General features: G+C 36.2%; 1 protein-coding gene across 2 annotated transcripts in view; it reads right to left on the bottom strand.

The window, feature by feature from the left end:
* Positions 1 to 2,759: 2,759 nt before the first annotated feature.
* Positions 2,760 to 22,392, bottom strand: part of SEC23A (SEC23 homolog A, COPII coat complex component) — a 28,208-nt gene continuing 8,575 nt past the window's right edge. For both annotated transcript variants that reach the window (XM_039552615.1, XM_019282385.2), the window contains 13 exons: positions 21,940 to 22,098; positions 21,025 to 21,140; positions 19,494 to 19,617; positions 18,594 to 18,674; positions 16,785 to 16,874; positions 15,431 to 15,537; positions 14,293 to 14,446; positions 13,482 to 13,559; positions 12,350 to 12,511; positions 10,801 to 10,887; positions 9,178 to 9,333; positions 8,524 to 8,589; positions 2,760 to 4,282 (listed from right to left, as the gene is read on the bottom strand). In XM_039552615.1, the coding sequence (XP_039408549.1) occupies positions 4,193 to 4,282; positions 8,524 to 8,589; positions 9,178 to 9,333; positions 10,801 to 10,887; positions 12,350 to 12,511; positions 13,482 to 13,559; positions 14,293 to 14,446; positions 15,431 to 15,537; positions 16,785 to 16,874; positions 18,594 to 18,674; positions 19,494 to 19,617; positions 21,025 to 21,140; positions 21,940 to 22,098 (1,470 nt within the window). In that variant the 3' untranslated portion in view covers positions 2,760 to 4,192. The remainder of the gene's footprint in view (positions 4,283 to 8,523; positions 8,590 to 9,177; positions 9,334 to 10,800; positions 10,888 to 12,349; positions 12,512 to 13,481; positions 13,560 to 14,292; positions 14,447 to 15,430; positions 15,538 to 16,784; positions 16,875 to 18,593; positions 18,675 to 19,493; positions 19,618 to 21,024; positions 21,141 to 21,939; positions 22,099 to 22,392) is intronic.

The following is a 22,392-nucleotide window of genomic DNA, read 5'->3' as shown; positions in this document are numbered from 1 at the left end:
CAATTTATGGACATTGATCCAATTGTTTATCTTTTAGCATCACAGTTCTTCCTTCAGACAAAAGCTTACACTATTAGGAACGATCTGCTATTTTAACCAAGATTTCAGATTAAATTCAGAGCAGAGAAACAGCTTCATTAATTTTTCCATCTGTTCTGTTCAGGCTTGTTGGCTTTCATGTAACATTTAACTTTTGTATGAACACAAAATGCCAAAAGCTAAACTGAGCTCAATTCTATTGTGTTTCACAATCTGACAGGAGGTAACATAGTCATTTGCCTCAGACCTGGGTGAACAGGATAGGCTTCTCATCACTGTTCACCAACTATTCTATTCAACCAAGGAAAAGAGGGAACACTGGAAAATGCAATTTTCCTAACATTGATGGCAGCCATAGGCCCACTCATTGATGTCACAGTTCCACAGACCAAGATGTGAAGTTCTAGGAATTTGACAGTATTTTTATTTCTAGGCAAATCCACTTGCCTTTATGCAACTTAACTTCAAATTTTGGTTGAGCTTGTTAAATCTGTGCCTAAACCTGGGAGTTATCCCATCCAAGCATGAGAAGACAGTCTACAGTTAACAATCCACTCCTTTTTATCCCAGGAAAAGGAAATAAAATTATTAATGGTTGGTATTAAAAAAAAAAACCAGAAAATGTGAAACAGAGTAGCTAAAAAAATCCCAATCCTAGGCTCTCCAAAAAAAGAGATCCTGAAGCTGTATTGTAACAGATTAAATTACTGTCAAGTATTTCCAAAGGTTCTTAACACACTGATTGTTCCAGTCACGGTCCCGTAAAGCAGGGGCAGCCTCTTGGACAAGCCAGGCTATTTATCACAACAGCTTAGAGTCAGCAAAAAACCAAACAGCAGAGGCTTGATGTCTTGCTAGTGAAAGAGCAGAGCACTGTCAGGGATGTTCTGACCTTCCTTCCAGCACACTTAAATACCTGTGTGGATGGCAACAATTCTAGTTTTGAGATCCAGTCAGAAATACTTCAGAGTTTAAAGGTTTTTATATATATTAAATTATCATCCACATTTTAGATGATGGCTTCTACTGCTCAAAATGGCTTGTTTCAAAATAATTAACGACCATTTCTCTTCCTGAATGAAGGGTAGCTCTCACACTTAAAAGGTCCAGGAAACTTTAATCTCTTAAGACACTGACCGTAGGAGCTTTGTGTTGTGGGCTGATCTAAACCCATCAATGGCATATATATATATAATAAATGGACTCAAGTTCAGGACTTAAGGCACTGGAAAGAGAAGAAAAATTTAGATGGTTTTGTAGAATGTACAGCTTGTAAAGGCGTGCAGAGAAAAAAGGCAGCAGGTTAGAACTAAGCACCTTATAAACCAGGCACTGTATAAGCACTGTCAATCACAACGTGCTTTTCTGTATGTCCTAACACCAGACACAAGAATATCAAAGAACACCAACAGCTGTTGTATTGCTATGAGTTCCATCTGATTTTATGATCCTGGCAAACCTTTAACTTCAGAATCTCCCATGTTGCTCTCTGAGACAAACGTATTTCCCATATGGCAATGCTTCAGGCCTATGTATGTCCAGTGAGGAACTTTAGATCAAGAACAGATCTCGCACTGTTCTAATCACAGCCTGCCTAACAAGGTGGAGAAAGCAGCACCTGTCTGCTTGTTCCCCTACCTCTGACTTTCCAAGGGTAATTTTCAGTCTTTAACTTGCCAGTCCTTAACAGAACAGTCAGCAACTGTTTTATCCCTTATTCTGCAAAAGGCTACATCTTCCAAGTCTTTTTCTCAAAAACATTTGACCAACTCTTCCTCTGATTTCCGATCTGTTTCCAGCCAAAAGCAAATATTCAAAGCAATCATAAATAGACCAACCTTGAGTGTCACAGATATTGGAGATTGGTAGAAACTCTTCACCAAGAAACCCAGTAGTACAGACATTAGCAAGGACTTCAAATTGTAGCAATTTATCTTTTTTAAACCACTTTCTCCTGTAGCGCAACCCTACAATGCATTATTTTAAATGTTGATCAATTCTCAGTGAACAAATGGCTTCTGTCCCCTCCTGTAGCTCACCTGACCTATGCCAATGTGCAAGAGATATTAGATTAAATAGATGAATGAGATGTTGCAAGTTACCAGGACTGGATGGCCTTCACTAAGGAGTTCTAAAGGAAGTGAGACATGGAAGGGCAGATGTGCCAGTGAACACTTTTAACTACAATTACAGACAGTCACTGTGCCAGATGACTGGCAGACCACTGGACATTTTGGAAAGGTTTTTCCCTCTAAGAAGCATGCTGATTCTATCTCACTAACCATAGAGTCTTCAGAATAGGTGAATAAGCAGGAGGATAAAGGTGATACATCAGACATATCTGGATTTCCAAGAAGTCTTCGACAATGTTAAATACTTGATAAGCTAATGTTGCTAAGAAATTGGATTTTAAAATAGCCATTACAAGGTGAAAGCTGGTTAAAGGGTAGGAATGAAAGCAGAAAAAACCCCATTCATTATCATGACTTGGTGATGACTTGATTTATTAGGCAAACTGTACCTAACTATCAAGTAAACTGGACATATTTGGTGTTACAAGAAAATTTAGGCTGTTTATTAGCTAAAACAAAAGAAAGTCAAAAAGGCTACTGAATTATCACTTTCTAAACTGCCACTAGCATAAACTGTTCAGCACCTCTGGAAGTTAAATTAGTTTGATACCAATTATTACATGAAAAAAAAGGTGAAGTTATTCTAAATTTTATCACTACTACCTTTATTTCCACATTTTATTTCAAGAACTGACATAAACCAGCACAATAAATACAAGAAGTGAGAGAAAAACATGTATTTTATTTGCATTGTGGCAAAAGGAGCTCATCTCATTTAGATCAAAGAAATGGAGAGCAAATGATTCAATCAAGTTTTTAAGAATTTACAGAAAACAGAAAAACCACCCTCATGTCTATCACACCAATAAACAACTGAATTTCGTATGAACTCTCTATTCCTTTAGACTTGGCACAATTTTTTATTGCCCACTACCACACTTCACATCTTTGCTTGTCAAAATGTTGTATTACCTATGTAAACATCTGGTTTATGCGTAAACTTCAACAAGTAAATGGGAAAGCCTACTGATTTATCCACTCCCAAAAAATTCAAGTGTGAACTAAATATCAAATTAATTACATCATATTCTACGTAATACTGTTTCAACAAGAACTACAGCCTGTTGAATTCATAACAAAAAGGATGCAGAAACAAAAAGCAGATGTGCAGTGTCATGCATTAGTGTAATAACATTATAAGGCAACAATAAAAAAGGTAAATTTTATTTTTAAGTATACTCACCAAGACAAAAATCAAGGCTGTACTCTTAGTTCATTTTGGTAGTGTAGGATTTCTTCTTAGCTCAAGCAGAAAGTGTTAACTTTTGAGCATATTCACCTGTTACTGTGTTTGATAATAGATACTTTGGTCACAATACATGTGGATTTAAATTTTGTGCAACAGTGGATTTTATACCTTTTCAGTTCAAATTCTTTACGTTGAAATAAAGAAAAACTCTGTTCCCAAAGAATCAAATAGGGTAAATGGGAAGAAATACTTGAAATTAAATACTCCTAAAATAAACAATACATGAACAATAATATCTCTGCAGGAAATAAAAGTTCATAAGCCTGAATCAAAAGACTGAGTTAATACTATTCTTATATGCTTTTTGTTGTAGCTTTGTTCACTTCATGCTCAAATTGAGTAAGCAAAAGTAATTATATGGCAGTCTGGAAAGCCAGACATCACCAAAGATTTCCTTTATTGTTCAATGGGCCTTTTATGCAGAGCATAATCAACCCCAACCATTTAAACAAGAAACTGAAATCACATCTCGAAGTTGTTGCAAATGATCTCAAAGTAATTTTAGTACCACAGTAACCGAAATGACTGTTTTTTTCCTGAAGTTATTTGCCAATAACTTAATCTACTACCTGTGATTTTTAAAAACTGCAGTTCACATTAAAACATTTGCTGATAACAAAAGCTTTTCTTTGAAAACAACACTGCTTTACATCTAGTCAGGCAGCTTGTGCATATCAGAGCATTCTGTCAAGAGAGACACGGAAAAGGGTAAAGGAGGAAAAAGCTGAAATATGGCCGCAGTTTGTCTGTGCCTTCCACGCACTGCAGAATCTCAGGCAGCACTAGAGACAGCGAGTTTCTTCAGATGATCCATAAATACTTGTAAGCTGACATCATCAGTAAGAATGGGTGCTCCAGACTCCTACGAAATAAGGGAAAAAAGGAGAACTGATTATACACATTGTAAAGAAAAAGCATTTTAAGGCACAGTATGTTCCATTGAATAAACATTTTATAAATTTAGCAAGATCTTAGAAGTGTATCATTGTCGAAATTCTCTGACAAAAAATCCCAGCAGACTGTACATTTACATAAATTTTCATACATTGCATGAATTCCAGCATAAACCACAACTACATTCTCTTATATATTAACACATACAGCAATGACTTGCTGTATCGCAGCATCTTTACATCAGCCATACACAACTCCAGAGTTTTTTGACAGCCGCCAAATATTAACTTACAAACCTTCCATGGGGCAGTTCCTGCATCATTCCTACCTCAGTAGAGCAAAAGGAAGAGAAACAGTAATATGCAAGTGACAACCAACAAATCAGTATCACTCAGTGAAGCTCAGACATATCAAAACGGTGAAAGGAGGAAACAAATCCCCTAAGGGTCTGATTTGTCACCAAGGGAAGGTCATCCAGCTTTCCCAAAGAGAGCTGGGCCTATTCTCCCCTGTAGCTCTGTACCACCTCAGAGAAAGACCAAAAGCATCTGAAAGTCACAAGCAATCAGATCACAAAAGATATGAAAAAACCTTTTGGGTGGATTCTTGCAATTTACTTTTTGACCTCAGAAGTATTTTCACAAATCCAAGAATTTCAAAATGGTCATGTTTTAATTACTATTTTTGAACAAATTTACACTCAAACCAGCAGTTGGCAACTCTGCAAATATTACATAGTAACTCCCTTAAGTTTTTTGAGACCAGTCTACCACTACCTTCCATTTACAGATGTAAGAAGAATTCCTATAAATCTCAACAATTCAATGTTTTCAAAGGTACTAAGAATCCATATCTCCAAATTAAACCAGAGCTGTCAGAACTCTTGTAAAGTCTTCCAAAAGACAGACATAAAAGTCTTAACAAGGATGCTCAGAACTGGTGCCGTTTCCTGAGAACTGGCCAGAAACAGTTCTCAGTTAACGATCAAGTACAGCAAGATTTCTTGGATCACTACAATACACAGCCACTCTCAGGGAAGGCACACTAAATTATCTATCATCTGATGGCAGCAAGATGAGATTAAAGGATGCTCTACTTCCAAGCCTGCCAAATGCTATGTCTGAGATCTCTTATTTAAGAATCACAGAATCATTTAGGTAGAAAAGACCTCTAAGGTCATTGAGCCCAACCACTAATCCAGCACTGCCAAACCCACTGCTAAACCATGTCCCTAAGTGCCACATCTACACGTCTCTTAAATACTTCCAGGAATGGTGACTCTACCACTTCCCTGGGCAGTCCATTCCAATGCTTGATAATCCTTCCTATGAAGAAATTTTTTCTAATACCCAATCTAAATGTCCTCTGGCATCTTGAGGCCATTTTTTCTTTTCCTATTGCTTGTTACCTGTGAGAAGAGACCAACCCCTATCTGGCTCCTTTGAGGTAGTTGTAGAGAGTGATAAGGTCTCCCCTGAATCTCCTTTTCTCCAAACTAAGCACCCCCAGCTCGCTCACCTGCTCCTCACAAGACTTGTGCTCCAGAGCCTTCACCAGCTCCGTTTCCTTTTGCTGGACACACTCCAGCACCTCAACATCCTTCTTGCAGTGAGAAGCCCAGAACAGAACACAGGACTCAAGGTGTGACCTCACCAGCGCTGAGTACAAGAGGATGATCCCTTCCCTGGTCATGCTAGACACAATATTCTTGATCCAAGCCAGAGTGCCAGTGGCCTTCTTGGCCACCTGGGCACACACTGGCTCATGTTCAGCAGCTGTCAATCAGCATTCACAGGTCCTTTTTGAAAATTTCAACTGCATCTTCAAACACCAACCACATAATGGAAATGCACAAGAAGTTTATCGTTGTTTTCTGGAAATGCTTTCTACACTAGTAAGGCACCTACCTGCCTGCTAAAGTTTAAAGAAAATCTTTACTTAAAATATTAAAAACCAAACTAGGCAATTCATCACTGCCTGAAATACATTTTCAGTGGTGTGTGGGTGCCCTCTTCAGGTCAATGTGACTTTCAGTTGTTCACAAAATAAAATATGAAACAGGAAGGTCATGAGAAAAAAAGAGCAAGATGCAAAACAGTTTGAAATTTCTCCCAGATATCACATTTCTCATTTTATAATTAGTACTTGATTCAACTTTTTTCACAAAATCCCTGCAAATACAAGAGTATATTATCTTGAGCACACACACTGCAATGCCCCCGGAGTGGTTAATACACCATTTCTTATGTTACCCTAGAACTGAATTCTTTTCAGCATTAAAACAGACAACTATCTTTTGCAAGATGTATCATCGTCTAGCATGAAAAATTATCTTACAGATCAGTTAAAGAAATTTTTTGTACTTATATTTGGAATACTATTTCATTTGCTTATTAATTAAACAAGCAGCAAACTGTTGTCCTGTACTGCCGGAAATGTGAAAACTTAAAAAAATTCCAGGTAACGTTTAGATTAAAAATAAGATCTTCCAAACTACAAGATTTGTGTGTATGTCAAGGGGAAACATGATGAAGAGAAGCACTAACAAACTGCTGGTTAGATTACCAAGTTTGGAAGCAAAAGAATTCAGGATTTGTGTTCAAATTGTGCTGGACCTGACTCAGTACAGAATTTTCAAGTATTTTCACTCTGGAGCTCAATGCTGTTCACTGCCAGAAGCTTCATTAAACAAATTCATTCCTATGAAAATGTACCCTGATAAAACTTATTGACAAAGATGACTGCCATAAAACTACTACAGAGCTTTCTCACTCATGACTTCAACACTGTACACCACTTAGCAAAGTACTCTAAGAGCACAGTTAATACATAGCTTCAAATGTCTGATGCCATTACACTTGCATGAGAAGATGACACTGCACTAGCACTTACCCACAGCAGTGTTTCTCTTCCCACTATAGAAGCTGAATGTGGAAGGGGAACATGGAACAGAGATGCAACATTCAAGAATACAAGCTGCTACAGAATGTTTAACTTCTGAACATAACTTCCTTCCTAAAGACAAGGCTTGAAATCTGATTCCTGGTCAAACAGGCCACAGAAATTCTGGAAAATGTCAGTACACTGGCACTGGTGTATTTTCCAGTTCTTGCTTCTAACTACCTTCAACACTTATTTCCCCTATTGCAAGAAACTCCCTTAGCCTTTATGTGTGGTAAGCAGTCTCATTTCCAGTATTTTGAAGGTATTTACAGGGATAAAGCTGTAAAGCTTTATCTAAAGCTCTGTGAGACAGGAGGACAAGGAGGTAACAATACAAGGCTACAACATGCTGACTTGAAGAGGAGGCCACCAGGCAAAGGTCAAGCAGCCTTACTAATGGCTCAGCCAGGTGGAGGAAGAAGAGACACAGAAGTGTTACAGTTCTCTTCTGCCCTCGAGCAATACACGCACATTTTCATCCACAAGACAGCTCAGCCTGGCCAAAGCTACCTAAGCCCTCACTGTCACTTGTTTATTTAAGAAAAAACACACCCACCAATATGAAAATCTTTTATGGCAGCAACAGGGAACCAATCCTATTTGACTACAGCAGGTATAAAATTGGTATCTGAAGTCCTCCACGGTGTGGACAAGAATATGATTCTACCTCTCAGACAGGTTGATGGGTTTTGTTCCCCTCTCCCTCCAAAGCAGGAACACTCTTTGGTAAGATTTGCTTCTCTGCTACTTAGCAGAATGAAACTAAACTTAATTACTGGTGAAGTTAAGCTTAATGAATTGTAAATTGTAAACTTAGCTTACTCAATCATTGTCTAGCCTTAGTATATTTAGTGCTAAGACAGTAAGTGCACTTATCAGTGACTATTCCAAATCTTTTTATCTGTTGCCTCAATAAACTCTCTACTTTTGACTTCACAAAACTGTTTCAGTGAAAGTCCTTGGAGGGGCTCTATCAGGCAAACATCAAACCCATAGTCTTAAGATAACACTGTCTAGTAAATTAGGCTAGACATGAAAGCAGCCTAACAGAAGCTTAAAATAGTAAACCAGATCATTTCTGTCTGAAGAAATAAAGCCCATTTTTCTTAGCTTTTGTAATTTTGGTCACATCAGACCAAAACTGCATTTTTTTTTTAGTTTCAAAACTTCGCATTATTACTTATATGTACATAATGTGCCACTTGCCTTCTGAAATAGGGGGGAAAAATTCATGCATACAAGCTTGATCAGCAGATTCATACTCACCTGTCCCCACGCATACATATTGTTATGAGTCTGAGAGGGATTTACTTTTGAAAGCAGGAAACGAGCCTTTAAAAAATAAAGACAATAAATTAATCTTCTCAAATAGAATTTTCCTGCACTTAGAAAAAAGTTGCGTATGTATGAAATATGTCATTTCTATTATCTGGAGATACAGACATTGCAAACAGCACCTCTGTAAACAAAGCCACTCACTGGACTCCACAGCTGTAATGAAGAACTGCTAGCAACTTTCTGACGCAGCTGAAAACAAGCTTTTGTCTTTTTCAAGCACTAGCAAGCAAATGTGAGTATCAACAAGACATTAATTAGTAAGTTTTAAAAAAATAACACAAAAGAGTAATTCTGGTATTGGTTCAAAGACCCAGACAAGTACTGTATTTTCTGCCCTACACACCTTACTCAAAGAATCAGAGTCCAAGTCAGTACGGTTGAAATAATAATAAATAGCAGGATTCATATATTAGGGGGAAACCTACTCTTAAATATCTTGCTCTATAAAAGCTTTAAAATTCAAAACATTGATTTGCAATTTATGTATATTGTAGCACAGAAATGCATGCTTACTACCAAAAATATCTCCCAACATAATTAACACATCATTTCCCAGATTATATAATATATACTTCACCATACCTGGCTTCCTCCATGTTCTGTATCAATGTATCTGGGCATTGGAAATCTGGAATGGAGAATTTCTTGGGCATCATCTATTGGAGCTTGTAGCAAGTGGTGGAAATTCTCATATTCTGGCATATCCTGGTACCCCGACTTACGCCACTGCGCTATGGTCTGGGGACAGGGGAAAGACAGAAGCTTAGAACTGATTCGCCCAACTGTCTTAGAGGATACACAGGTCTTTTCAGAGGAGAATGTGCCATTGCTCGCCTCTTTTCTATCACTCATCCCTTTCTGCCCTATAGTAAGTTAATTTTTAAAAGCCAAGATGTGCAAGTAACATGCCAATAGATTTTTTTTTTCAAACTCTTAACAATGTGTGGTCCATTTGTATTTACTCTTTTTTGTCATCTTTTATATGCCAAATATTTTGTTTGGAGGAGGTCAGTGATATTATTTACACTTCTCATATATCATAGACATGCATATTAGAGAAGTATTTACACTGGTATCTTTCACAGTCTGTAGCACAACCTCTCCACCCTCTAGGAGTGAAGCTGGCTGCTCAAGGTCAGCTCACGGATACAGGCAGTTGTTAGGAAAGACCTGGAGGGACCCTCAGCAGGGGTTCCTCCCTCCTCTGCTTGGCAGCTGCTTTTAAACTGAAGGTCTCATTCCTGGCTCCTGTCTGAGCCACATGCCTGTACCAGGCCATGTACCTGACTGATGTGGACCCCCACTCAGGGACTTGACCTCATAGCCAGAACTTGGACCTCCCTCATCCCCATCAACTTGTCTGGTGATCTGGACTGAAGGCTTAGTCTGGCTACTGCTCAAAACTGCTCTGCTTGCTTTGCTCAGGTACAGTGGGGACAGGTCCTCAGTGATAAGACCCTGCCTGCCTTGCAATGATGCTTGCTCCCTGTTCCCCTTCCCTCAGGGAGCAGCCCACCACTGCTGCTTACTGATAGCACCTTACAAAAATGAGGTAACATTCTGCTACTTAAGAAGTGTTGAAGTTTAGTAAATATTTTTATCAGTGCAGCTACAAGGATATGATCCAGAACAGTATTTTTCAAATTCTCAGCTGCAAACCATTTGCAAAGTAGTAAAAAGCAGTAGCTCAATTCCTCCAGGAAGGCAGAGCACCAGCAAGTCACAAGCACTTTAATTTATATTACTAAGGAATGTCTACCTGCCTAACTGCCAGGTGCAGTTCCACTCCTCCAGGACAGTACAGATAAAGGGTGACTATAGAACTTGCTGTTCTGACTTCCTGTCCCTGAAGAACCAACTTAAACCAATCTAAAATAAAGGAGTGAAAAGTGGGGAGGAGGGCGAGGCAGGGTGTAACACTCTAAAGTAGGAAAAATATTGATCTAAACAAATACTCTGCATATTGAAGCTAATTAATCTCAAACTCATCATAAGAAACAGGACCAAAACATCAAGTCATGTCAGGTATTTGCATATAGACGTGTTAAACTACCAAACTACAAACACAAACTGGGCCTCTGCTGTCAGCCACGCAGAAGAGAGGTCAAGCACTGAGGTCCATTAGAATTGGAGCCTGACTTCTAGTGACTTCCATAATGTAGCACTCCTACAGAAAAAATTTATGTAAGAAATGACAACTCTTACCTCTCCATGATAAATAAGGATTTGGAAAAAGGTGTCCATAAGGAGAATGCGATCTGGTAAAATGCTGCTGCTATCCAGAAGAACAGGCTAAGATTTAAAAATAAATTTAAAAATTATCAATGGATGAACTGAGCAATTAGATGGCATTGCCAGATTTTTTAATCAGTAACTGAATCTTAGGAACTTTTTCAATCACTTACTAAAGCTCCGTATTTGCTCCTTTTCATGTTCCACATCTGCAACCCACACAATCTCATTCTGAAGTTATCCTGCCTGATTCTATATATAAAACTTCATGAAAGTAATAAAAAATGTATTCAAGAGCTGAAACCCCTTTCATTATCATGCACTTTTCTAGTCTTTCAAGTACCTCCCTATTTACCCATACAATGCCATTAATTTGAATTGTATTTCAATGCATAAGGATTCAGCAGTTATTCAAATACAAGATTTGGGGTTTGTGAGTTGTTTGGGATTTTTTTTAGTCTTGTTCTTGCAACATATTATTACTGTGCATATATATCCCCCAATACTGTATATAGTAAATACTCATGATTTATGAAATTTAATGTAATATTTAAGGTTTTAAATCACCTTTTTAAGGGTGGAGACACTGTATTGGTGCTATATGATTTAATTGAATCAGTATTACTAGAGATAACAAAAATATCAACTATTCCAAGAATCAAGAAAAAAATATTATTATTCATTCTACACTGAGACATCAGCTCCTGTTTAATCATCTTTCTCTTTCAATCACCAATGGAACTACTTGTTTTTCATACATGGGAGAGTGATCTTACACTTGCAAGCTGCTCTTCACAAACCACCTTATTACTTTCATTTAAACGCCACTTCTAAAAGTCTTTTTTTATATCCTCATAAATATACTAAAAAAAAAAAAATTCCTATAAAAAAGTTAGAAATCCAACCTGCCAAGATCCTTGACTACTACGTTTGTTTTCACTGCCTCATTCTCTTTTAAGTAACAGACAACTTTTGTTATCTGCTGTCTGACACTTCTTCCAGAAGCTTCTTGGAAGACCAGCTTTTTATTTTAGGTTTATACAGAATGTGCCATGACAAGGTCACCTGGAAGGTTCTGTACTAAATCTACACATAATGGGAACCATATCAAAATTAGAAACTTTGGATTAAGGCATTAAAATAGAGGAAATTTTGTACATTAAAAAAAAAAACTCAACTTTTCTTTCAGGCAACAGCAAAAGTACATTTTTAAATAAAACTATTTTTGTTTACATTTACATTCTAGCACCACAAAACCAAAAAATGCTCTCAAAAACTAAAAAAATAGTACCATCCTTTAGTTTAAAACATAACCTCTTTACAAAGTGACTTTTGTTCTCCAGACTGCTACATCAGAATTCTGAGATACGCCTTGTTCATAGCTGTTTTAAATTAAATGAATGTTCTTTCTCATACAATAAATTTTAAACCAATACATTTTGTAACGTAACAGTGAAGACAGCAATCACCTCTTTCTTAACAAAGCACCTTTTAACCCACTATGGAGTTATTTTACTGATACCTCTGGAGGTCCATTGAAAGAGTAGGCATAAAGAATTGGCTGAACCATGATAAGAGACTGGGTTAGATCCTGACGCATGAAATGATGACGATAGTAGGAGCTCTCATCCGGACTGTTGTTAAAAACTTGTAAGAAAGGAGATCTTCTCAAGTGAAACATGAACTGCAAAACAAGAACCATTAGTTTGAACTTCGACAGATAAAAAGGACAGTTCTACAAGGAGAAAATATTTTCCACAAACTACATGAGACCAATGCCACAACAAAACTGAATTCCAACTCCTTTAACATTTCTAATTTGTATATGCACCTTTGCCAGTTTTTACACACTCCCATGACAGTAAGAGAGGCATCAGAATGGGGAACCTACAAAGCAGCTTTGAAATCCTTCCTTTACTATAAGTTCTACTGTTCCTATGAGGGAGGTGGATGTTCTGGAATGAAGTAAGTTGCAGCACATAAACAGAAAAAGAAACATTAACCATAGCAAAGTCAAACTTTGCTAGTAAAAGCATATGATTTCATTGCTGAAACAAATTCTCCACATGCTGACTCAATCTCTACGCAACACCTAACACCTACAGACAGATCAGTAGGTAACTGAAACAAATATCAAGGGAGTGTATGAAGAGTCCAAAAGTGAAGTGTCTGGAGCTATCAGAATGGAGAAGTTTATCAGAATGGATTATTAGCAAAGAAACTATTCAAAGTTTGATACTGTCAAGGTCAAGTTCACAAAAAAGTGTTTCTTTTCAGTATCATAAATCACATGGGAGAGAAACAACAAAGCAAACCCATTTATTTTCTTATGTTTCCTGAATTTCTTCATTAGAATGTCCCTTTAAAAAGTGCCATTAAATGAATTACAAATTCAGGTGAGATAAGGATTGCATTGTAGGAGAAACAAAAAATTTACACAGTTAGACATTTAACTGTAAGGGCAGAGGACAAAGGGGACACAGCAGCACAGACAACAGAAGTGATTTTCCTAATGTCACATGCCAGACAGTAGTTGGGGGCAGGGGTTCTGTTCATCCTGATATGCCTTATTGTACTCAGTGCTACATGGACTCTTTCTTCACTGAGCATTCTCTTTTATCCCTATAGACAAACCTTCCTATAGACAAACTTACCTGTGGATAAAGTGAAAATGTTTCTGAAAATCTGAAAGAGCTTGGATCATCCTTGTGATACTCTCCAAATTTCTGACACTGGAGGAAATGAGAAAGAAAATCTATATTAAGAAATATACTTTGCTTGGTCATGCCATTACTGTAAGTTTGGTTTTAAAAGGCACGTGACTTGTACTGCTTACAACTTTGTAAACAAACAGAAACCTAGCAAAAACACTGACACAAGTTCTCTCTTTAACAAGCAGCCATTTTCTTGAATACGAGGCTTCAACAACTTTGTGTGTTGGTTGTTTTCCCCTCTAAAATCATTAAGCAGAGTTAGATGATTAAACAGCCCAGAAGACATTGTTAAAAATTAAATAATTAATAAATGCTTACTTACAAATAAAAAATAAAATAAATTTTTAAAAAGCCAAGCAGAAAATTGAACTTTTGAAAATAAAAAAAAAATTCCATATGGTTTTTCTAGATACTTTGCCTTTTTTTTCTGCTAAAAATACTTACTCTACAATATCATTATAAGCAGCAGAAAGTAGAGAAAACTTTCATTTCTGCTAATCGCATGTTATAATTTCTCTAAATTCCTCTTAATTATCATGTGCTGAGGAAACATTAAAAAAATCAACCGAAAACACACCTGCTCTTTTTTTAATTTAAAATAGAAAATCTTAGTTAATTCTGTATAGCCTCATGTAGAAATTAAGCATTCTGTTCATTTTTTGCTTTTAAAAGAAACCATCACTGAACAGCAGTCATTTATGTGTCCACAAACAAGAAACCAATCTGACTCTTTCAATACAGCTCGTTTTACCAGTCGTATAAGTTGTCTGTCCAGCCACCTCAGCACATCAGGCCCCTCCTCTGTCTCTGCCCTGTACACTGCCAATCTAGCCATGAGAATTGCAGCAGCTTCCTGGTCAAAAGATGCAGCAATGTTTTGAATCTGGGTCTGTGCATCTGCCCAGCTGCAAAATAAAAATACAAGGATTTGCATCACAGTGAAAGGAAAAAATCCAACCTCAAAATATTCCTTCAAAATTAAGGCAAAAAAGTTTAACAGTTAGCAGTTTAATAAACTCATGCTGAAGCTTCAAAAAATCTATTGGGTAGATTAAACAAGCTGTCTCCCAGTTAACCATTCTTTAATTAGAAATGTTCCTTATTTGTACAGATATCATGCAACCAGTGAAATAAAATATAATGTCAGTAATAGAACAGCTATCATATTTTTTAAATAATTAATTGGTTGCTACAGAAAACACCGTCCACGCATCTAATCGCTATTCCCACATAAGCAATTTTCTTGCGCGCTTTGCCAGTTCTTTTTAGCTTACAGAGTAAACTATTCATCAGCCATTTCATCAGTCACCAAGATTTTACTAATACAACTAATTATGTTAACAACACAGTCATATCAACAGTTAGGGCAATGCTTTTTTCAATAAACTGAATTTTCCATCAAATTAACCAAGCAATGATCTCCTTCAACTTAGAGTAAATAAATGTCACTGGACATTGAAAAATGTCTTCAAGATATTAAACATCATTTCCTAAAATTGTGAAGTGTATTGAATCAAAGAAACTGCAGGTAAAGGTTATACACAGAATACCAGGTATTTACATCCCACTGAACTGCAGTTGGCACTCTCAAGTTAAGTTATGAAGTGATTTTTGCCATTCCAAACATCTCTTCAGTTCAGGCCACAGAATTTCACTCAAAGCTTCCCCTTCATCTAAAATCACTTGGCTTTCTTCAGAGCACTGCCATAATAACATTATACAGCCACTGTAACCTCTCAGAGAAGAAACAGTCCACAGAACAAAAGAGGCAACTGTCTCAAACAAGAGACTGCTTACAAAATCTACAAAGTAAAAGGCATATCTATCTATCTAGCTATATATGTCTATATCTCCTGACTTTTCAAAAATTATTCACAAGTAAAACATACTTTCTGGCAACTGTGGTCACTCTGATACGTCTCTGTCCACTGGAATGCTGGTACTGAGTCACAAACTGGATTGCACCACGCCCTCCTTGAGGAATGGGAGCATTGTGCTAAGTACAGAAGGAAAATAAATGAAAGGGAATCTCAAGATTTTACAGTACAATTTGAAAACTTGTAACTAATTACTAGAAAATTCTAACATTCTTTGCAATAGGCAGCCCCAGTTATTTAAATGCATTGTCTGGTGTTTTTATTATGCTGAGTACCTTTATTAAACACAGATAATCAACTTGGAGATTGTTAAGGGGTGTTAGAAGCAGTTGCTGGCTTCACCAGATATCCTTAAAGCAACCAATGCTCTCTCCTTACAGAGACAACATTTTCCCAAGGGGCCTTGGAATTCCTGGTTCCATCACATTCTATTTGAACACCATATGATTCACTGGAATTACAGGATAAGAAAACTGATACTAGTCTAAAATGTTGACTAATGAATCTGCAATAGTATTATCAAAACAAAGATTGGAATCCAGGTATAAACTGAAATTTCAAAACTCTGCTCAATGAAAATACAGATTTACACACTATGTAAGCAACTCAGAAGAGGAGTTGAGATCAACTATTACACACCGTGACTAGGCCGGTTTTAGAGCTACTAATAAAACAAGGCAAACATAAATATGCAAAAAAGTAGAATTGAAACTTGGCTAAGGTAAGTTCCAAGTTTTCAAACCTCTGCATAGATAACAAACTATGAAATACAGCATACCAAACATATAGAAACTACAGTCAGCTCAGTTCCTGAGCTGCTTCTTGGAACAAGAAATGGTGTGAGAATGAGTAGCACACTTGCTCCTCATGTTTTCATCCTCTTTTCTAGAAGCCCCCCAGGGAAACAGGAAACCTCTTTTGCCCCTATGCATTTCAATGAAACCAATCTTTGCTTGCAAATACTGAGCAATACATTAAAATGTAACACTATGTAGTAATTACCTTGTAACTAAACCATCAGAGAAAGACTGAAAAGCACTTTTAAATATACCCATTACAGCATTTTCATATAATGCAATTAAAATACATTTAATAAGTAACACACTGAAAGAAAAACTTGGAGTTAGAGACTATAAACTCTATCCAAAATAAGTAGGTTCCTCAGTTCTCATTATCACTTACAAGAAGAAGATTAGCCCACCACTAAGCAGTTAGTGTCCACCTCTAAACTTTGACAACACAAAATGGCAACATCATTTTTATCCCTGCTACTGTGCTTGGGGAAATCATACAAAAACACAAGCTTCAACAGTCACCTAGAATAAAATTACTGTATTTAGAAGACAAGTAGACAAATATTTATTACCTGGTTTACCACCTCAAAGTACAGTGCAAGTGTTGTAGTAGGATTAAGACCACAAATCTTCCACTGACAAGTGCCTCCTGTTCCAATCTCCTGCAGAAAGATTTTGTAATACTTTTATAAACCAGAAGTATTTCCTGGTTTGTGAAATACAGCATCTAGCCATTATAGGTAACTGTTTGCAACTACTCTGTCACAAGCTTTCTCCCTGGTCACTCTGCCATCTTCTCAGACAAACACTCCTGCAAAGCAACTGCAGTGCTGAATGTAGGAATAATAAAGAAAAGAGACTACTGTTTTAAACAATTAATACATTAGAAAGATCAGGAGCTGGCATTAGAAAAAATTTGAAAATGCAAGAAACAGGAAAAAGTACCAGACTTTGCTTATAGAGTCACAAAAGAGGCAAAAAGCACATGTAAGTGGAATGACTCTTCTAAGGTGCAGCAGTAAAACTGTAAGCAAGCTTACACACTGTATTTCATGTAGTGACACACTCTCTAGTAACTAACAAGGTAACTACACAGATAGCAATGTATTTCAACTGACAATTCCTTTTTGGCATCAAAGCAACATAAATATCCAGCAAAACCAATTAAAGTAATCCATCATCCATAATGGACACAGTGAAGCCAAATAAAACATTTAAGGAAAACTATGCTGACAATATTGCCACTGCACCTGTATTCACTTGAAAGCATTATAGCTAGAGGAATTGTCCAGTTATCACTGAAATGAGCTACATGCACTCTCATTTTATTCATATTCAAATTTTAATTCAGATAATTTCAACAAAAAGGGGGTTGGAATATAAATTAATCATGATATAACTGCAAAGCAACAGACAATCTCACAACTGAATTTCCTATTACCTTCTATGAAATAGATACGTAGCTTAAATGAGATGTACCTTTAACTTATTTTTGGTGTTTTTAACTTTTATTGAAATATATGCAATCTCTTCAGGCAATGAAATGAGAAAAATCAGTACCAGATCACCAAAAAAAAAAAAGGCTGATTATATTGAAATTTTTATATTCACAAAGATCCAAACATAAATAAGTTATGGAATAAATGTGCTTATTAAAGCAGGCCATTTGTGAGCATTTTCAAACTGGGAAGTGCTCTGTTATGCAGATTGTTAGGAACAAAAGTGAGACTTCTCAAACACAAGACATTTTGGTCACTTGCAGGAATTGGGTTTTTTTATTGGTAATCAAAAGTTAATAATACTATCTGATAAGAAAATAAGTGATGATTTAAGTCTAATATAATTTAAAGGCATTACTTCAGGAGCCCACAACGGTTGGATCGTCCAATCAATTAATTAAATGTGCATTTGGTGAAACAGCTACAAAAATGGGAAGACAGAGTCAAGATAAAAGGGATGTTTCCAAACTCTTGTGCCTTCCTGTTCTGTCAATTCTTCCTAAAAAATGTATTTTCATGGTTCTCTTTGGATAAAAGGAGACAGCTCTGATTTTAACAATACAGCATGCTAACTCACTATCCACTCAGTTTCTGCTACATCATCATGTAACTTCTGTATAGTAAGTTTAAAGCAATCAAATTTAAACAATCTAAACAAGTGGACATACCTAAACAAGTAACAAGGGATCTGCAAGGTCTAATACAATTGAATCTGACCTAGTAATGAATGCAAGCTTGCACATATTTAGTTTAAAAATCAGTAAAAAGTGAACATTTTGTTCCATTTATGGAAAAGTTTCAGCCTCTCTTCAAGTCCAGAAATCTAAAATCCTATTTTTTCATAGTAGAATATTACCTTCATTTTTAGTGAAGTTTACTTACATTTTCTGAGACACATGGTCCCTTAGAGTTGAGAGAGACACAGGGTCCAATCGCTCCAGAAATCTTTACTTCTCTTGAAGTCTTCATATTTCAAATAAAAATATACATTAACATGGCATAGCTAAATAATTCGGTCTCATTTTATCATTAGATAATTGAAACCTCAACACAGATTACTGATACCTTTAGGGAAGGTTACACATATAATAAGGCTTGATACATTTGGAGACACTTTTCAGTTTCTACTCTTAATTACGTTTGTTTGCTATACCAATTAGTGTATCTTAAACAACAGCATGAACATAAATTAAAACATCAAGAAAGGCTGCTTTATTCATAAACATAAGAGCCTATAAAGTATACTGGGTAATGTTTCCTTTCTAATGAAAGGATTAAAATATTCAAAGGTAAGATTAAAACTGAAGACTAGTAAAATAAGCTCACACACACCTGACAAGGAATTTATACTCTATGTCCTAAACATATTTAGCTAAAAGCAAGATCCAGTTATTTACATTCTTCCAATGTCACTGTCCTGTTTGAAGTGATCTGTATGTCCCTCTAGAACTGGAGTTCCCTTTTTACATTTTCCAGGATCTTTCAACAAAATCCCCATGAATATGTATACAAAAAGAAGAGGGTTCAACTATTTGTCCTAGTAGTAAAAATTTAAACAGAATTTTACCAAATATGAAAATAGTCTCATATCCTTCTACAAAGTGGGATGGTAATATTTTTCAAGAAACATCAAAGAAGACAGTGCCTGAACCTACAGCATATTCAGCTCTAAGCTTCTCACAATGGGGGAGGTAAAGATTTCCTTAAAAGAGCAAAGATTCCACAGTTTGTAGCAATCCTATTCCACTGTTTCACTAACAGACTGCATTTTTGTATGCTTACCTTTATTTCTAATGTGCCGCCAAATCCCATTTTAAACTGTCCTTGCATATCTTTAGTGAATACTCTCTGAAAAGTTTGTTTGAATAATGATGTATTGAAAGAGTCTCCCATTACCATGTAGCCTCTAGACAACAACAAAAAAACCAAACAAAACTCGTGAGTTAAAATAGATTATTTATACAGCTCATTTTTATTGAAGACTAAAACTGAAGACAGTTCATTGTGAGACATATTTTTACCTTCATAAAACAGACTAATGTTAAATTTGTTACTTGTTAAACTTGCTACAATGTTAAGGATCAAATTTTTAAGTGAGCTTTTTGCCCTATGCATCTTAAGGTCATTATATTATGTAACAAAATCTTTCACTGGGAAAATACTATACTGGACTTTCAACACTAAGGATGTCTCAAGGTCCTGTCACACGGTCAGTTTACTTTTAATATTTATTATTCCAAACTACAGTATTTTGTGTAGTTCACTCATTATTTCAGGGTTAAATCTGTGCTCAAGAAGCATGATTTATTTTTATGCTTAGCAGTACTCTGTGGATGTAACTGCAACAGTTGCTACTTGTCGTGAAATATCATACCCTGCCTTTAGAAAATAGTAATGGGAGATATTATTTTCAGTCATCAAAAAATGTTAATTGAAACCTTTTAGTAGGTCAAACATTACACCCAAAAGAAGTTTCCAGGTGGATACTCAAAAATAGAAGAAAATAGACACGGATAGAATCAGAAATTCCTCCCCGTATGCAGGATGTAACCAGAACCAAAATAGAACAGCTGTATGAGAAATAAACAAACTATACATTAAGGCTACAGAAACAGGGTGAGTCACACAAGCAGACAGAAAGAGCAAAACAGTATAAACAAAAACATAACTTGAGTTTGATGCAGAAAAGGAATAGGTGTCAATATGCAGGTGAAGTCAAATTTAAACATAAATAGCCTGAACAGTGAAGGCTCCCAAGCTAAGGCTATATATACAGCTCTGAAGAGAAGCAGTGATTAGCATGACCAAGCTGGCCTGAAACTCAGGAGCTGTACCTGATAGTCATCTAAACCACTAGCTGAACCTATAAACAACAATATATAAAAGAACAGCATAAACAAGACAGAAAGAATAACAGAGGGTTTTGTACCACTCTGAAGAACAAGAAAAATAAGGATGACAGGTCCTTATCGTTACTGAAACCTGCCACTTACACAAATACACACAGAAAAACAGCAACAGCATATCTGATAAATATTCTGTTTAAAAGATATCCATGTTATTCAAGCCTCAAAAAGATCACATTAAAAGAAAACAGCAAACCTGCTTCTGATTAAACCCAGAATTGTGGTGACAGATCTGCCAGAGGCCAAGATATTCCAAAATTCCAGTATAAATGCAACCATCACAATTTATCAGTGTTTATGCTTTTTTTTTAAAACAGCAGAAGGTTTTTTGCAAGTGCTTCCTGTTAAACAACTTAAAAAACTAAAAGACTGCTTCATATACTACTAAAAAACAAATGGACACATACCCAGTGTAGTTGGGACAACACTTCATCTCCAGTAGACCAGTCTGATCCAATGCACATGCATATATGTCAATAACATGACCATTTGTTGCAGCTCGATTAGCCAGGGCTTCAAAATGCTAAATGCAAGATGAAAATACAGTTCATAGCAATTTACAATGTGAACTCTCCTCATCTTCATATTAAATCCTAAACTTACAAAATTTTTCTAAAACATTATCAGACTTTATTCACATAAAAGTATATTTTTTTCCTAAAGTTAAAACTAAGACTGGAATTTTCAACACTTGGGGTTTTTTTCTGATCAGCTGAGAGCCTGACTCACACTAAAGAGAACTGTGGTTGCTATTTAAATTAGAAAATTACTTTGATCTTCTTCCTTTTAAACTTAGTAGTTAGTACTAGATCCAGCACAAAACCGAATTTACTATTCTAATCTCAAGTGTCTACAATGAGAGGTGCCTGCAACTGAGCTAATTGTTTAAGATCCCATTATCAGTCAAGATGAATTCAACAGGTTTTGAATGCAGTTCATCAACCCAAATGTACTAAATCAAATTAACTATGACTAAACTCTACAGCCTAATCCTCTCCCAACTAGAGACAGTTTTGAGCACCTGCCTTAAAAGCACCAGCTTACAACACTAGATATACCATTTGGTCACAAAAATTTTTTTCTGAATTAAACCAGAGAAACGCTCCAAAGAACTTTAACGTGATCTAGACAAGTCCTAACTCAATATACTGAAATTTCTGAAGAAATTCTTGAGACATACCACTATTCAGAGCCAGCTAAACAAAACCTCACAATTCTCACCTCTTTACAAACTTGCTATAACTAACAGCATTTTACAGTGCCAAGCAATTTAAATGTTTACTTACTGGGAATATGTATGAAATTCCATGATCATCTCTTACCTTAGTACCCTTTTTAACATATTTTGCATTATCTTTTTCGATGTCATGCCATGATCTTATAGGCAACTTCAATTCATCCCCAACAACCATGCCAGGTCCCTGCGTAGCTGGTCCTCCAATGAACATCATTATGCGGGCACCAGTATTAGGGAAAGTGCACTGCAGGAATTAAAGACAAATAAAACCCTTGAGTTTTGCTACAAGCTGAACAAAATAAATAGCTATGTGGGTATTTATCACACTGCTAGGATTGTAACGACTGCATTTTTTCACTCCAAAAAGTTAAACCTGCCAATAATTCAATTCTCAATTTTGCCTTATTAAAATGTGTAAATGTCTATGATATTCTATGAACATAAGGGATGATATCTGTCAGAATCATCCTACAAACCTAATACACATCAGTTAGTAAGGTTTTTACATACTGATTGTGGCAGCTTTTCTGCAAGAAAA

Source organism: Corvus cornix, chromosome 5 (genome assembly GCF_000738735.6).
Source record: "Corvus cornix cornix isolate S_Up_H32 chromosome 5, ASM73873v5, whole genome shotgun sequence".
Classification (NCBI taxonomy): Eukaryota; Metazoa; Chordata; class Aves; order Passeriformes; family Corvidae; genus Corvus; species Corvus cornix.
Note: the sequence above shows the minus strand (reverse complement) of the source record. Positions and strands in the feature narration are given on the sequence as shown.